A 17,065-nucleotide genomic window follows, 5' to 3' on the forward strand; every position below is an offset into this window, starting at 1 on the left:
GCTGCTTCACAGTCCAACTCTCACATCCATACATGACCACTGGAAAAACCATAGCCTTGACTAGACGGACCTTTGTTGGCAAAGTAATGTCTCTGCTTTTGAATATGCTATCTAGGTTGGTCATAACTTTCCTTCCAAGGAGTAAGCGTCTTTTAATTTCATGGCTGCAGTCACCATCTGCAGTGAGTTTGGAGCCCCCAAAAATAAAGTCTAACACTGTTTGACTTTAAAACATCTTTATTGAGAGAGAATTCACATGCTGTACAATTTACCCATTTAAAACGTGCGATTTGATGGTTCTTAGTATATTCACAGAGTTATACATCCGTTATCACAGTCAGTTTTAGAATATTTTTATCACCACAAAAAACCAAAAACCTTGCCTTTTAACTATCACCTTCCTATCTTCCCATCCTCCCCTTCCCCAGGTAACCAGTAATTTAAATTCTTTCTGTCTTATAGTTTTGCCTATCCTGGACACTTCATATCAATGGAAACAACCTTTTGTGTCTGGCTTCTCTCAGCACAATGTTTTCAAGGTTCATTCATGTTGTAGCCTGTGTCAGAATTTCATTCCTTTTTATGGCTGAATAATATTCCATTATTATTATGTATGGATAGATGACATTTTGTTCATCCATTCATCTTTTTTTATTTTTTTAAGCTGTGCAACTCAGCTTGTGCCTTAGTTCCCCAATCAGAGCTCAAACCTAGGCCCTCTGCCATGGAAGCATGAAGTCGTAACCCCTGGACCACCAGAGAATTCCCCTATCCATTCATCTTTTGCTGGTCATTTGAGTTGTCTCCAGGTGGGTCTTTCCTGCCACTTCTGGGAAGGTTTAGACCCAGATTATTCAGCTCCAGAAGGCCCTATTTGCGTTTTATTTAGACAGTGCTCTCAGGAATGGACTATAGCATGAATGTCAGGTCCTGGAGTTGACAACTCAGCAAGCATTGGACAAAAACTTTGGATTTCTTGCCAGAGTGGAGCATCCTGGCTTCCAGCCAAAGCTCTGTGCCCAGGAAAGTATATCCACCCAAGGGAGTATTTATCTGTGGGTGTGGGGAGGAGTCCCTCTCACCTCCGACTACACAGGAGAACTCCCTTCACCTCAAGCTGTAAATAAGGCCCTTAAGAGGAGCCCAAGCTATTCAAGACTGACTACCTTTTTTGTTTGTTTTGGCCACGCCACACGTAGCATGTGGGATCTTATTTCCCTCAATAGGGATGGCACATGCACCCTCTGCAGCGGAAGCACGGAGTCTGAACCACTGCACTGGCAGGGAAGTACCAGTTCTAGCCATTCAAACCTGGCAAGTAATTATCAGAAGGGTGTATGAGACAGAAGCCCTCATGCTTGACATTCCTGGCACTTCAGTATTAAGGAGTGGCCGGTCTGTAGCAACCACTTAGGAGTTTGTGAATAATGCTACCACATTCTGACTCCACAAGGAGAATAATGCTATAGATTTGTAACCTGCCGATCCAGATTGCCTTCAGAGGCAGATAAATGTTAACCTACAGGGCTTCTCTAGTGGTACAGTGGATAAGAATCCACCTGCCAATGCAGGGGACACAGGTTCTATCCCCGGCCCGGGAAGATGCCACATACCATGGAGCAACTAAGCCTGTGCCCCACAACTACTGAGCCTACTGTCTAGAGCCCAAAGCTGCAGCTACTGAGTCTGCGTGCTGCAGCTGCTGAGCCCATACTCTAGAGCCCATGAGTCACAAGTACTGAGCCTGTGTGCTCCAACTACTGAAGCCCGTGCACCTAGAGCCTGTGCTCCGCAACAAAAGAAACCACTGCAGTGAGAACCCCTAGCACATCAACAAAGAGTGGCCCCTGCTTGCTGCAACTAGAGTAAAACCCCAGTGCAGCTACGAAGACATAGGGCGCATGTGCCATCCCTATTGAGGGAAATAAGATCCCACATGCTACGTGTGGCGTGGCCAAAACAAACAAAAAAGGTAGTCAGTCTTGAATAGCTTGGGCTCCTCTTAAGGGCCTTATTTACAGCTTGAGGTGAAGGGAGTTCTCCTGTGTAGTCGGAGGTGAGAGGGACTCCTCCCCACAACAAGAACCAACCAACCAAATAAATAAATTATTGAAAGAAACAACATTAACCTACTCCAGTTTCTTCTCTAGGGGACAGTCCTTGCTTCCCCTGAGCCAGGGTGTGATTAGCGGTTGTGAAAGGGTTTCTTGCAGGGATGGGACTGAGGCTTGAAGCTGTGTCTTGGCCTGACCTTGGGAGAGAGAAAACTAGACCATAGAGGTACCACTCAGCTGATGGCGGGGCAGCCCTGGACAAAGCCACAGCACAGGGGTTGTTTGCACCAGGAGAGAACCTCTGGGACAGCTGGCCAAGTACCTGAGGAGGAGAAGAGAATGTCTTAAAGAGAACTACAGCATCTACACCTACAGCCTGACTGGCCCTGGGCAGACTCTGGATCTTAGATGAGCCAATCATGAATTTGGGATGGGAATTTGGAAAGAGCCAATTAATTTCTGTGAGTGATTGGAACTGAGGTGGAACCATGAAATGGAACCATTCTCTTTTAAGAAAAAAAATTTTTAAGCTTTTCTTTCATTATTTACAAAATTTTTTTAAATTTGTTTTTAATTGGAGGATAATTGCTTTACAATGTTGTGTTGGTTCCTGCCATGTCAACATGAATCAGCCATTAGTATACCTATGTCCAGGCTTCCCAGTGGCTCAGTGGGTAAAGAATCCGCCTGCAATGCAGAAGATGCAATAGACAAGGGTTTGATCCCTGGGTCGGGAAGATCCCCTGGAGCGGGGGCAAGCATATTCTTGAGCAGGATCCTACTTCCCCAACATTGCATGCAGTTTCTGTTTCCTCTTGAGTAGGAATCTTCAACCTAAGGACCAAGGATTCCCAGACCAGGAGTCCCTAAAAGCACATCATTCATTCATTCGACAAATTATTAAGCAACTACTAGGTGTCAGGAATTTCCTCTAGGTCCTAGGAAGACCAGAGAAGAAATACAAAAACTTCTCTGCCTGCACATATTGTTACCGAGCATGGGCACAGCAAACCAACTCACAGTGGGAATTTGCAGCAAAGTAAGAGTTTATTGAAGCGACTTAGCAGCAGCAGCAGCAAGAGTTTATTTGCAAGGGTGAAAGTGAAAGTTGCTCAGCCGTGTTAGACACTTTGCGACCCCATGGACTATACAGTCCATGGAATTCTCCAGGCCAGAATACTGGAGTGGGTAGCCTTTCCCTTCTCCAGTGGATCTTCCCAACCTAGGAATCGAACCAGGGTCTCCTGCATTGCAGGTGGATTCTTTACCAACTGAGCTATCAAGGAACTCAATGGTAAAGAATCTGCCTGCCAATGCAGGAGACCCAGGTTCAATCCCTGGGTCAGGAAGATCCCCTGGAGAAGAGCACAACTCACTCCATTCTGTAGCTCACCAGAGGAGCCTGGTGGGCTGCAGTCCATGGGGGCAGCAAAGAGTCAGACACGATTGAGCATACATGCACACAAGCAAGGAGAACAGGCAGCTCACGTTCAAAAGACTCAAACTCTCTGATGGTTTTCAGGGGAAAGCTTTTAGGAAAAGGGGTCCTAAGATGAGTGCTCACGTGTGGAGTTAACAGAGTGATGTTTCAGGAATGTCAATCATCAGCCTTCTGGTGGTTCCAACCAGTCTGGCTCTACATGCCAGAGGACAGCATGTCATCACCAGCCTTCACCTGGAGGAGGGTGGGAGGTCTTAATTTCTGCTGAACAATTCAAAGATATGTGTCAGATGTTATCTATATCCCTTCAGAAGGAACTAGGAGTCCAATGTCTCTTTTGTTCTCATCATTAGCTGCTTACGCCTATTCTCCCTGGGGGAAAGCCCAGGAGACTACAGCCTTTTTCCTGCAAATGAGTAAAGAGGGGCACGGAGGGGCTTTTGTACTGGGAAGACCTCACAAGTTCCTGCTTGATTTCAATTCCCCCTTTTCTTGATGATCCCCAATCCTGAGGGGAACAGGGCCAGGATAGGATAAGGAATAAAGTTTCCGATAGAAAGATTAATCACAAACTTGGGAAACTGGGTTATTAGGGGAACTCAGTTTCAATATGGCAATATGACAATAGCTGTCCAGTACAGGCAGAGGGTATAACAGGTATTCATTGTACTATTACTGTTAACTATTAAGTTTTTCTGTGTTTTTGAAATTTTTCACTTAGAAGTTGAAAGAGGGCTTCCCTGGTGACTTAGTGGTAAAGAATCCACCTGCCAATGCAGGAGACATGGGTTCAATGCCTGGTCCTGGAAAATCCCACATGACACATAGCAACTGAGCCTATGTGCCACAACTATTGAGCCTGTGCTCTAGAGCCCAGGAACTGCAACTACTTAGCCCATGTGCTGCAGCTACTGAAGTCTACACCCCTAGAGCCCGTGCTCCTCAACAAGAGAAGTCACCACGATAAGACGCCTGAGCACCACATCTAGAGAGTAATCCATGGTCACTGCAACTAAAGAAAAGCCTTTGCAGCAATAAAGAGCAAGCACAGCCAATAAATAAACATATAAATTTAAAAAAAAATTGAAAGAAAATTTGCCTTCAAAGAGACAGATAATAAGTAGTGTTTGCGTGCGTGTGTGTGTGTGTGTGTTCATGCGTGTGGCTAACGAGAACATAAAACAGGATGAGAGTGGGAAGGAGGAAAACAAGTCAGAAAGTATATATGGAGATTCCAGTTTTAAATAGGGTGGTTCAGGGACTTCTCTGGTGGACCAGTTGTTAAGAATCCACCTTCCAGTGAAGGGGACTCAGGTTTGACTCCTGGACGAACTAAGATCCGACTTGTAGGGCAGCTAAGTTTGAGAACCATAACGAAGACTCAGCACAGCCAAAATGTAAGAGTCAGACACAACTTGGTGACTGAACAACCACAACAATATATAGATAGATAGATAAATACAGGATGATCCAGAAACTCCACGTTGAGATGCTGCTGCTGTTGCTGCTGCTGCTAAGTCGCTTCAGTCGTGTCTGACTCTGTGTGACCCCATAGACGGCAGCCCACCAGGCTCCCCGGTCCCTGGGATTCTCCAGGCAAGAACACTGGAGTGGGTTGCCATTTCCTTCTCCAATGCATGAAAGTGAAAAGTGAAAGTGAAGTTGCTCACTTGTGTCCGACTCCTAGTGACCCCATGGACTGCAGCCCACCAGGCCCCTCCGTCTATGGCATTTTCCAGGCAAGAGTACTGGAGTGGGGTGCCATTGCCTTCTCCGCCACGCTGAGATGATGTTTGAATAAAACCCTGGAGAGCAGGGAGTGAGCCAGGCTGCTTTCTGGAGGAAGATATGGCCTGCCTGGCAGAGGAGACAGAAGAGGCAAAGGCCCTGAGACAAGAACATGCCTAGCATTTTCCAGGAACAGTAAAAAAGTAAGTGTGAGGTTAGAGCAGAGTGGGTTTGGGCACACAGAGTAGGGGACAAGTTCAGAGAGAAGGGAGGGAGGCAGGCAGATGACACAGGGCGTTGAAGCCACTATAGTCACTATGGCTTTTACTCTGAGTGACCAGGGGAGCCACCATAAGGAAGTGAGCAAGGAATGACTTGGACCGACTTGTGTATACCTAAACCGGATGCATCTTGCAGGGTGAAGGGGCTATTTATAGTTTCCTTCTGCTGCTCAGAGGAGTCTAGTAGACCACCATACAACGAAGAGCAGGTGTAATGTTGATCTGTCCTTCAAATCTGTCCCTTTGTTTTTTCAATTAGGCAAAAAAGCTTGTAATCCTTTTCTGCCAGGTTCGGGCGTGGTATTTGCCAAGGGCAACCCGGGGCAGGAGGAAAGGCGAACCTCCCAGGCACACCGTGCCCAAGCTCCGGGATATGAGGTCTCCCGGGCTCGCCCACCTGCCTTTGGCACCAGGCCTGTGCACGAACTGGCACTCGACCTCCACGGGCCCAAAGACGTCCTTCCTCGTCGCGGGAGGGTTTGCAGTCTTCCCCATCCGCGGGCCCGCGAGTTCAGTCTCAGCAGGAAGGGGCGGGCCCTGCCGGTTGGCTTTGCAGAGGCCCCGCGTTGCCATAACGACCCCGGCCGGGCTCTGGACGCCAGAGCATGAACCGCAGGCAGCGATAGAAGCTGGAGGCTGCGGGCGGCGACCCCATCGCTGTTTGCCAGGGACTCCAGATCCAGACTCCGCCCCCCAGGAGAGCGCAGGTGAGGGGTCGCAGGTGTGACGGGGAGGGGGCGAGCGCCTAACCTTCAGCCGTCTGAGCCCCTCTCGTTCCACCTTCCCTGGTGGTAATTATTGTTACTTAGTATCAAAACAACCTGAGCAGAGCCCGCATACCGCGCTGTAAAACTTTTTTCCTGGCCATGCCGCACGGCTTGCGGAATCTGACCAGGGAGCCCACCAGTGCCCCGGCAGTGAAAGCGCCTATTTCCTAACCATTGGACTACCGGGGAATTCCCCAAAGCTTTCTTTTCTAATCAGAAACTCTATGTATTAAGACCACAGCCTCCTCTAGGGTAGAATCTAAGTTCTTGAAAGTTAGGACAGAGGATATGTTACACTGATGAAGGGTAATCATCCAATGATGTAAGGAAGTTATTAGATTTTGGATTCTCTTACAATTCTGAGTAAGCCAAGGAGAAAGTGTCAGCTTGAGGCTAATGTGACATTAACACCTTTCTTAACATTTGCCAGTCTCAACTGTAAGCCCCAGTATCTAGCTAAGGCTTAAGAAATGATCATAAAATCTCTTTCTTGGATAAAAGTATTGACTTTTAAAGTGAATTAATTTCAATATAAAGACTAATCATGGACTGCCCTGATGGTCCAGTGGTTAAGACTCGAAGCTTCTAATGCAAAGAGCATGGGTTCGATCCTGGTCAGGGAATTAAGATCCCACATGGCCAAATATATATTAAAAAAAAAAAAAAAAGATTAATCACAGTACTCATGGTACACGCAAATGGGAGGAAAAAAAAAAAAAGAAAAACATTAATTAGGACCTGAGACTGTTTCCCTCTGCCCAGTTCATGCCCTGGCTGTTTTCCTTGCTTTGAGTGCCTTTCCCAATTCCTGGGCATGATTGTCAAAATACATACTAGCCAGTACAGTTGGCCAGCTTAGTCAGATTCCTGAAGGTCCCTGCTGTGTCCCTACAGGGAACTCCTTGATGGACAGGGCCCAGTACAGAATGAAAATGAGGCCCTGGCTCAGGAAGTATTAGGAATTTTTAAAAAGTGACAGCAGAGCCAAGACCAAGCACATACCTTTCTAAGGACTAGGTCCTATGCAGCTATTCAGGTTGAACATCTGTGATGCTGGCCCTGAATGGGTGGATGCCTGGAACACCATGATCTCCTGAAACCTGCTCAGCCTTGGGGTCATACTCATTGGTCAATAACTCTGCCTGCTGATGGTTAAATAGTTCTCTGCACTGGGCAGGGAGGGTAGGAGAGCCCTTGTCTGATGGAAAAAACCTAACCAAGCAGACAGGAAGAGTACCCAAGCAGAGGGCAGAGGTCAGAGGTAGCAGGATGATCAATCGTCCTGGTGTGTCTGGAGCTGTCCCAGTTCTAGCTCTGAAAGTTCAATGTCCTAGGAAACCCCTCAGTCCCAGGGAAACCGGGACATGTGGTCATCCTAGAGACAGTATCGTTAGTTGATGGGCTCTCCTGACAGCTCACAAACCCCTGCAAAGCCAGCCCCTGTGCTTTTCCACCAGAGGCAGGACCTGGGGCCTAAAGTGCTAGATGCTGAACCAGTGGTGGTAATGGGATGTCCCTGGGGGCTGTGCCACAGGGCTGTCTGCCCACCCAGACAAGGGTGGCCTGGCTAGGTCCCAACTCCCCTGTAGTGGGTCCCAGTGCTCACCACTCCAGCATCCACTCTGATTGGTCATGAGTGAATGAAGGTTAGTTGTTCAGTTATGTCCTTTGCAACCCCATGGACTGTAGCTCATCAGGCTCCTCTGTCCATGGAATTCACCAGGCAAGAACACCGGGGTGTGTTGCCATTCCCCTCTCCAGGGGACCTTCCCAACCCAGGGATGGAACTCAGGTCTCCCACATTGCAGGCACATTCTTTACCATCTGAGCCACCAGGGAAGCCCCTGATTGGTCATACTGGCTATTAATGTGACTTTCACCCTCTCCCCAGGGCAGCTTCTTCCTGATGTCATCACAAACCCCTCTGATCTACTGGTTTCCCTGGGTTCCATCCCAAGCAATTGTGCCATCAGGTTCCCCGCCCCAGGGGGCCCTTAGGGAGGCAAGGGAGGAGACATCCGAACATCAGTCCAGCACAAAAGAATCCCCCCCAAGGGCTGCTCATCTGCCCCGGGCATTCAGAACACACATGACTCACCCCACCTGACCTCAGACAAGTGTCTTTCCAGGAAGTCCCAGGGTCCCAGCATTCCTTGGAGCAAACTGAACTCCTGATGTTCCTAACCCTTTGGCCCCACAGAAGCAGCCAACATGCCTATCTTCAAGTGCCCGCAAAAGTCGGAGCCCCTGTGGAAGGAGTGGGACCAGAAGGCCCAGAAGAATGGACTGAGGCACCAGGTGTTCGCTGTCAATGGCGACCACTACGTGGGCGAGTGGAAGGACAACGTGAAACACGGTAAGTGGGGGCTCAGGGGTGAGTGTGGGGTCTGGGCCACGGTGGACCCCTGGGGCCAAGGAAGCAGCTTGCAGAGCTCACTGGGGACATAAGATATATCACCGAGAGGTGAATACTGACTAGGACCAGCCAGGGGCATCCTCATGCTGGGGCTCTGAAATCCAACTCAACCCTGGCTTCAGGTGAGCAGAGGGGCCAACAGGGAACAAAGCTGTCTTTAGACACCAGCCACAGCCTCAGCTGGGACTGCCAGGACATCAGCTCATTCTCTACCCTCTGCAACTGCACTAAGCATGGAGCTGGCTAGCAGGAGGAAAAGGTGGCCTCCAGAAACCACCTTATAACTGGGATTCTGGTCTTTAAGCTCAGTCCTTCAAACCAGCAGGGGGCGAAATAGGATATCTCCCACCACATCTCCACCCCGCAATAGCTGGGGCTCCCAGGGTGGAGTATGGACTCCTTGTGACACAACCCGAGCCCTGAAGAAAGAAAAACAGAAAAACAAAGTTTTTATTAAAAAAAGGTGTTATGGCTTCTCCGTCTAGTCTTGCAATTCCAGATTCTTGGCTCTTGGCCACTCTTCTCTCCTGTCTTCCTGCGTTAAGCTTGAGTCCATAAACCTGGGTCAATCTCAGCTCCATCAACTGTGACCTTGAGAGGTCTACTACACCACTCTGAGCCTCAGTCTCCTCATCTGTAAAATTGGAATAATACATATCTGTTAAGATAAGAGATACCATCTATCAAATATGTAGCCAAGGAACTGTGCAGAAGGGGAACTTCTTGAATGTTCTCTGAGGGCTGAGCACAGCACAGGACATTATTCAGACTTTCCTTGTCCAAGAAACCCCCAAAAGTTGAACCCACCCTGCTCATAACACAACACCCACCCTCAGCACTGACTTAAAGACCAGGTTTTACGCAGCTGCCTGGAGCTCTTTGTGTAGTTAAGGATGACTGCCTGTGTGTTTCAGTCTTTGTGGGAAGCCTGTGGTGTGGACAGAGCCCTGGACTAAGAGTCAGGATGCTGGAGTTCTAAGCCTGGCTCTATTACTGAGAGGCTGTGTGACTTTGGGTAAGTCATTTCCCATTGTCTGAACTTGGCTGCCCTACCTGTGATATGACCTTGCAGGCTGGTATAAACAACTATTCATCCCCTACAGTGTAACTGGACCCTGCCTCAAGGGCAAACATCAATGATAGCATCTTTTCTATTTTCAGGCATTGTCCTAAGTATTATACATATATTAATGAATTTAGTGTCCAGAACAACCCCATGAGATCTTCTTGTACCCATTTTACAGATGAGGAACCTGAGGCCCAGAGAGTTAAGTTACTTGCACTAGATCAAAAAGCTGGGTTTGTTCCTGAGCTACCAAGGACTGAGACACAAGTTGGCACACAGAGGTACTTCCCACATATTGTATTCATCCCTTTGTTTAACAAATATTGGTCACCTCCAACATGCCAGGCACTGTTCTTCTGTGCTGGAAATAGAGCAGTGAACAGAACAGACCAGTCTGTGCCCTTGTGAAGTGTACATTCTCCTGGAAGACACAGACAGTAGACAATACATGATAAATAAATGAATTATCTATTATGTTAGGAGTTGGAAATGGCAACCCACTCCAGTGTTCTTGCCTGGAGAATCCTAGGGGCGGGGGAGCCTAGTGGGCTTCCGTCTATGGGGTCACAGAGAGTCAGACACGACTGAAGCGACTTAGCAGTAGCAGTAGGAGTTGACACGGGATGTGGAAAGAAATAGAACAGGGTAAGGGGTTAAAAGTAGCTTATATTAATTTTTTTCAATATTTATTTATTTGGCTGAGCTAGGTCTTAGTTGCAGCATGTAGGATCTTCAATCATTGTTACAGCATATGTGGGATCTAGGTCCCTGACCAGGGATGGAACCTGGGTCCCCAGCATTGGGAGCGAAGAGTCTTAGCCTTTGGACCAGCAGGGAAGTCCAGAAGCTTATATTAAATAATTTTAAGTGAGATGGTCAATGAGAAAATGATTTTTGAGTAAAGACTTGCAGGAGGTAGGGAGTGAGTGAATATTTGGGGAAGAGTTTTCCAGGCCAGAGGAGAAGCAGGTACAAAAGCCTTGAAGCGGAAGCATATCTGGTGGGTTCCAGGAACGACAGGGCCACCAGGAATTGGAGGGCAGAATGGAAAATGGGAGTGGAGGACACAGAAGGGGTTGGAGTATAATAGGAAGAGGTGGGTCTCCATGTATAATCAGGAGAACTGAAGAAATATGCAGAACATTCTCCAGAAATCCTGACCGTCTGGTATATACACTCAGTATTATTAAAAGATGAAGCTCAAACACCAAAGGGGAAAATTTCTGCTTGGTGTTTGCTCTATGGGTTTGGCGTCAGGGCAAAGCACTGTAGAAATAGACCTCTCTTGGAGTTTCTCTGGATGCTAGGGAGAGGGTGGTCTACGTACGAGGTAGATACCCCTCTCAGTCCTTGAGAACTGTCCAGTCCAGATGCCTGAGGCCCAGGCAGACAGAGCACCTGTCTCCCCACACCGGCCCCATGAAGGCCATGTTTGCAGTGTTGGCCCATCTTTGTATCACCAGGGAAAGGAACACAGGTCTGGAAGAAGAACGGAGCCATCTATGAGGGGGACTGGAAGTCTGGGAAGCGAGATGGCTATGGCACCCTCAGCCTTCCTGACCAAGAGACCGGAAAGTACAAGAGAGCCTACTCAGGCTGGTGGAAAGGCGATAAGAAATGTGTGAGTGGTTCCCATCATGCTCTGGGGTGTGGGCCAGGCTGAAAGAAGCCTTTGTGTGTGTGTGTGTGTGTGTGTGTGTGTGTGTGTGTGTGTAGGGGGAGCAGTCAGAGAGGCCTGGGAAAAAAGGGAGGGGGATCTAGGGGAAGAGAACAGGGTTCTGCGTGGGTGGGAGAAGGAAGGGGTGGGGGAACCATCAAGACTTCTCAGAACAAAAACCAGAAACAGGAAGCAGGAGAGGGCCCAGGGAGGAGCCCATGAAACCCTGTGGCTACAAGAAGCCAGCCAGCCTGTGAGGGGCAAAATCTCCTCCCCCACCTCCCCAACTCATTTCCTGGCTTTCTTTTCCCCTGGCATCCCTTTCTGAGAATACCCCTTCTGTTGGGACTGGATAAGAAGTGGGGGGCGGGTGGAAAAGTGAGAGCAAGAAAGAAAGCAGACACTACACCCTTTGCCAAGAGAAGAAGGTCCTGAGGGCTAGAGGGCAGCCAGAGGCATGCCCCCAACCCATAAACACCTGACTCCTCACCACAGGTCATGGAGACAGATAATCATACAGCACTGCCATTGAACAACTGCTGTTATGACCCTGGAATAGGATATATGGTAGAATTCCACATCAACATCGTCATCATCATCATTATTATTTTCCTCTCACTGATGAGGAGACATGCTCAGAAGGGTGCAGCAGGTGAAGTGCCTCACCTGGGGTCACACTGCTGGCAAGTTAATTGCCCCAGGATTTCATGATCTCTGCTCTCAAAATGTTTCTTGGCCAGTGGGGGACAAAGATCCCCAAATAAATAATTTACATTGTATAATACGGTGCTAGGATTGAGGTTTTCACAGAAAGTCCAATGGAAGTTCACTGAGAATTCAGGGCAGGCTTCCTGTAGAAGGTGACACCATAAGATGCAAGGTGTTAGGGAGTAAAAAGGGAGGAGGGGAAGTAGCAAAGGCTGCAGAAGTTGTTAAAGGAAGGAAATATTAAACAGCAAGGTGTGTCTACCCACAGGGGTGGCAGAGAGAGGAGGGGTAGGAGGGGGCCTTGAAGGTTGTGTGGGGGATCAGGATTTTTGAGAAGTAGCCTTGGGATGCATAAGCCAGCCCCTTCAGGTTTGATCTGTGGGGACCCCATGGTGACTCTCTGCGGTCGCATGATAAGTGTTCATGTTCATTTTTCTGGGGAGAAAGTCCATGGCTTTGATCTCATTGCCAGGCATCTGCGACTTTTAATAGGGTCAAATCAGAGTTGGGAAGACAGAATTAACGTGATCAGACAGGCCATGTAAAAGATCCTCCCAGCAGTCATATGGCAGATGCATGGGATGAGGGGGAGAACGGGAGAGTGGAGGAGGAAGATCAGTGAGAAGGGGCGAAATGATGGTGGGCCGAAGGAAGGCAGTAGCACAGGGTAGCGGAAAATGGAAGGCCTGGGAGATTTTACAAAACAGGACCTTGGATGTAGGGCTTGCGGAGGAAGGAGGGAAGAAGCCTAGGTGTTTTGGGTACCAGGGAGGATGGTGGGTGTTCCCAGTGCTGTGGGGCGCCGTGAACAAGGACATCTTCGTGCTTTCAGGGCTATGGGATCCAGTTTTTCGGACCCAAGGAGTATTATGAGGGTGACTGGTGTGGCAACCAGCGCAGCGGGTGGGGCCGCATGTACTACAGCAACGGAGACATCTACGAGGGCCAGTGGCGTAACGACAAGCCAGAAGGGGAGGGCATGTTGCGCCTGAGTGAGTGTCCAGCCCCTTCCCAAAGGCCTGCTGGCCACGCCCACTCGGCCACCCCCTCAAGGCACAGTCCTCCGGGGCCCTGCAAGGCCGGGCCCTGGCCACGCCCATCGGGCCACGCCCCCGCATAGCCCAGCTGGGGATGGGGGGTTAAGGTGAACGACAGGAGACAAGACCTGGTCCCTGCCCTCCGGGAGTTTATACTCTAAAAGGGGTACCTAGCGATAAATATAAAGAATTAAGACTTTGTCTTTTGGTCCATAGTAATCATACTGCTACTGCTAAGTCGCTTCAGTCGTGTCCCACTCTATGCGACCCCCATAGACGGCAGCCCACCAGGCTCCCCCGTCCCTGGGATTCTCCAGGCAAGAACACTGGAGTGGGTTGCCATTTCCTTCTCCAATGCATGAAAGTGAAAAGTGAAAGTGAAGTCGCTCAGTCGTGGCCGACTCTTAGCGACCCCATGGACTGCAGCCTACCAGGCTCCTCCATCCATGGGATTTTCCAGGCAAGAGTAGTGGAGTGGGGTGCCCCAATCATAGCCCACACCTAGGCAGCCCTGAGCTCATTATATCCACACTACAATTCTGTACCGGAAGCTGACTGTGGCTCAGATCATGAATCCCTTCATGCAAAATTCAGACTTAAATTGAAGAAAGTAGGGAAAACCACTTACGATTATACAGTGAAAGTGACAAATAGTTTCAAGGAATTAGATTTGAAAGACAGAGTGCCTGAACAACTATGGACGGTGGTTGGTAACATTGTATAGAAGGCGGTGATCAAAACCATCCCCAAGAAAAAGAAATGCAAAAAGGCAAAATGGTTGTCTGATAAGGCCTTACAAATAGCTGAGAAAAGAAGAGAAGCAAAAGGCAAAGGAGAAAAGGAAAGATACACCCATCTGAATGCAGAGTTTCAAAGAATAGCAAGGAGAGAAAAGAAAGCCTTCCTAAGTGAACAGTGCAAAGAAATAGAGGAAAACAATAGAATGGGAAAGACTAGAGATCTCTTCAAGAAAATTAGAAATACCAAGGGAACATTTCATGCAAAGATGGGCTCAATAAAGGACAGAAATGGTATGCATCTAACAGAAGCAGAAGAGATTAAGAAGAGGTGGCAAGACTACACAGAAGAACTATACAGAAAAGATCTTCATGACCCAGATAACCACGATGGTATTATCACTTACCTAGAATCCATAAATTTAGCATCATTGTCCCTCCAGACTGTGACCTGCAGAAGGACTGGGACTGTGTCTGTTTTGTTCCCCACTGTTTCCCCAGTGCCTGCTGTGCAATAGATACTCTTGGTGAGGACACAAACCAGAACCTAGGCTCCTGAAAACTGGGGAGGGTTAAGGCAGCCACTCTGTCATTCTTAATCCTCCCTGCACCCTGCTCCCATTCCTGATTTTAGTGCGTACCTCCTACTAATAGCAGGCATTTAGTGAGCGCCCGCTGTGGCCCAGCGCAGGCTTTCTAAGGCTTGGAGTTTGGAACCAGCTCTTACTAGTTGTGGGACCTTGAGCAATTAACCTCTTTAAACTCCCTATGCTTCGGTTTTCTCAACTGTAAAGTAAGGGGAAAATAAAGCTTACCCAAAGTTATTGTGAAGATTAAGTGAGGTTTATATTTGTAAAATGCTTAGCATGACATAGAATAAATAGTAGGCGCTCAGTATCAGTACATACTTGTATAGCAGAGCTCAGCAAACTATGGGCCAAATCCAGCCCCGAACATGTTTTTGTAAATAAAGTTTTGTTGGCACACAGATGTGCTCATTCACTTATGTATTGTCCAGTGGCAGAGGTGACCATCTGTGGCAGAGACCCACAGTGCCGAAAATCCTATCTGCTACTTTGCAGAAAAGGTTTGTTGATCTCTGATCTGGAGTTTATCCAGTACTTTTCTAAGTCCTTTTTGTGTACAGATTCATTTAATCTTTACAATAATTTAATGAGGGAGGTGCTACTCTGGTCATTTTACAAATGAGGAAACGAGACAAAATGGCTGCATGACTTGCTCAGGGTCACACAGCTCATAAGTGTCTGAGCTGAGACATGTTAGATTTATCATTATTATTTTTACAGCATCACCACCATCCGATAGGAAGTGGAATTGATTCCCAGTTAAGAGCAGGGTCTCCTGGGATGAACAGGATTTGGTTTGAAACCCTTCGTAGTTCTGCGACCTTAAGCAAATCAATCAAATTTCTGGAGCTTTTCAAGTTTCATGTATAAAGTGGAATCCTTTATCCTTCACAGAACTGTTTTTGTGAGAAGTGAGGTCAGAAGCAGCATGGAATCGGCACAGAGTAAATGCTGGAAAAGCACTGCCTGTTAGTATCATTAGCTATATTTTTTTACAGGCAGGAAACGGTGTCGCTTATCTAAGTTCAAGTAGGTAGTTGAGGTGAGGTGATATGTGAACCAGGTCTGAAACCACTGGCACCCCGGGGCTCTATGGCTTTCTGGTGGGCATGATGTCTAGCTTGCCGAGTGGCAGAAAGTCCAGCCAGGGGGGGAATGTGGTGGGCCAGCACCCATGACCCTCTGTCTTTCCCCCCAGAGAATGGGAACCGCTATGAAGGCAATTGGCAGAGAGGTGTGAAGAATGGGTCGGGGCGTTTCTTCCACCTGGACCATGGTCAGCTGTTTGAAGGCTTCTGGGTGGACGACGTGGCCAAGTGTGGCACAATGATTGACTTCGGCCGCGACGAGGCCCCCCAGCCCACCCAGTTCCCCATTCCTGAGGTGGGCAGCTCTCTGCAGGATCCTGGGACTACACCCAACCTACAGACAGGAAACAGCAGCCCCCCGCCAGCCACACCCAACCTAACTGAGCCCAGCCCAGTCAGGAAACCTACAAGGTTTTGTTTTCAGTCAGGGCATCCCCAGGGAGACTGGCAGTACCCCCACAAAGCAGGCAGCACCCCCAAGGCTGGCAGCACCCCCACAGGGCAGGCAGTGTCCCAAAGGCTGACAGCCTGGGTCTTCTCCACACTCCCCAGACCAACCCCTGTTACTTCCGTCCAGGTCAAAATTCTAGATCCCGACGGTGTGTTGGAGGAAGCCTTGGCCATGTTCAAGAAGACAAAAGAAGAAGGAGATTGATGCCAGGTGAGAGGCGGGCATACCAGCCACCCTCTGATGTGGTCTGGGCAGCTCCTGGGCTCTTCTCTGACCAGGAGGGATCAGGGGCAGGACCACACAGGACTTTGCCTCCAAAGTCCTGCTGGTCGTTTTTGCTTCCTTTTCTTGGAATCTCTTTTCCTTGGGACCTCTGTGGTGGTTCTGTGCGTAAATAAGAACCTGTGCTCCCAATGCAGGGGGCACAGGTTCAATCCCTGGTTGGGGAGCTAAGATCCCGCATGCTACCTGGTGTGGCCAACGAACAAGCACACACCCACCCTCTTTTCCCTATAGACGTCCTGCCCAGATCCTCCCACTGTGGCCTTATGGGATTGGACTCAGTGGTCTGCTCACCCGAGTGCCCTTGAGTACCGATGTTTGCCCCGGCCCTCTACTTGCCCATCTGTCCTGTGGGGCCTTGTTCCATGCAGTCCCTCCTGGTGGGTATAAGTGGGGTCGAGGAGAGAGCACTGGTACAGCATCTTTGAAACGCCAGCTCCCAGCACTCCTCGCCCTTGCAGAGAGAACACCAGCGCTTCAGGAGGAATTCAAACCGGAGTCACCCAACTGCTCGGACCGGTGCAGCTCCTGTGTGAGGAGCAAGTGGGGACACACCCTTGGCACCTTCAGAAGGCACCTTACTCCTTCCAGCACTGGCTCATTCCTTCCCAGGAGGAGGCCAGTGCTTCTCTCCCCTGCTGGCCTTGGGGACCCTCTTGTTACTGCCTTTTTTCTTGGACCTCATCTCTGAGTGCACCAGAATAAAGGAGGACCCTGGTGGCAAGAGCCAGGTCCCTAAGGTGGGTGGCGGTGGCGGGGCGGGGG

The 17,065-nt window shown here is 48.9% G+C and overlaps 1 protein-coding gene and 1 long non-coding RNA gene across 2 annotated transcripts; one reads left to right on the top strand and one right to left on the bottom strand.

Moving 5' to 3' along the window:
* Positions 1-6,098: 6,098 nt before the first annotated feature.
* MORN3 (MORN repeat containing 3) lies at positions 6,099-17,024 on the top strand. The gene is made up of 7 exons (XM_010841339.1): positions 6,099-6,211; positions 8,472-8,627; positions 11,217-11,374; positions 12,951-13,110; positions 15,678-15,862; positions 16,145-16,228; positions 16,762-17,024. Exons 2-6 carry the CDS (start codon positions 8,483-8,485, stop codon positions 16,220-16,222), a joined length of 726 nt encoding a protein of 241 aa, XP_010839641.1. The 5' UTR covers positions 6,099-6,211; positions 8,472-8,482; the 3' UTR covers positions 16,223-16,228; positions 16,762-17,024.
* LOC104989612 lies at positions 9,159-15,769 on the bottom strand. The gene is made up of 3 exons (XR_825392.1): positions 14,300-15,769; positions 10,085-10,174; positions 9,159-9,321 (listed from the first exon to the last, which is right to left on the bottom strand). It is a non-coding gene; the product is annotated as an uncharacterized LOC104989612 (long non-coding RNA).
* Positions 17,025-17,065: the final 41 nt, after the last annotated feature.

Source organism: Bison bison, unplaced genomic scaffold, assembly GCF_000754665.1.
Source record: "Bison bison bison isolate TAMUID 2011002044 unplaced genomic scaffold, Bison_UMD1.0 scf7180017864160, whole genome shotgun sequence".
NCBI lineage: Eukaryota > Metazoa > Chordata > Mammalia > Artiodactyla > Bovidae > Bison > Bison bison.

What these genes read in the sequence shown, in the direction of transcription:
- MORN3 (XM_010841339.1), top strand. Translation starts at nt 8,483, where the DNA reads ATGCCTATCTTCAAGTGCCCGCAAAAGTCGGAGCCCCTGTGGAAGGAG. An exon ending in GAAGGACAACGTGAAACACG is followed by an intron (nt 8,628 to 11,216) that starts GTAAGTGGGGGC and finishes TTGTATCACCAG; the next exon opens with GGAAAGGAACACAGGTCTGG. An exon ending in GGAGGGCATGTTGCGCCTGA is followed by an intron (nt 13,111 to 15,677) that starts GTGAGTGTCCAG and finishes CTTTCCCCCCAG; the next exon opens with AGAATGGGAACCGCTATGAA.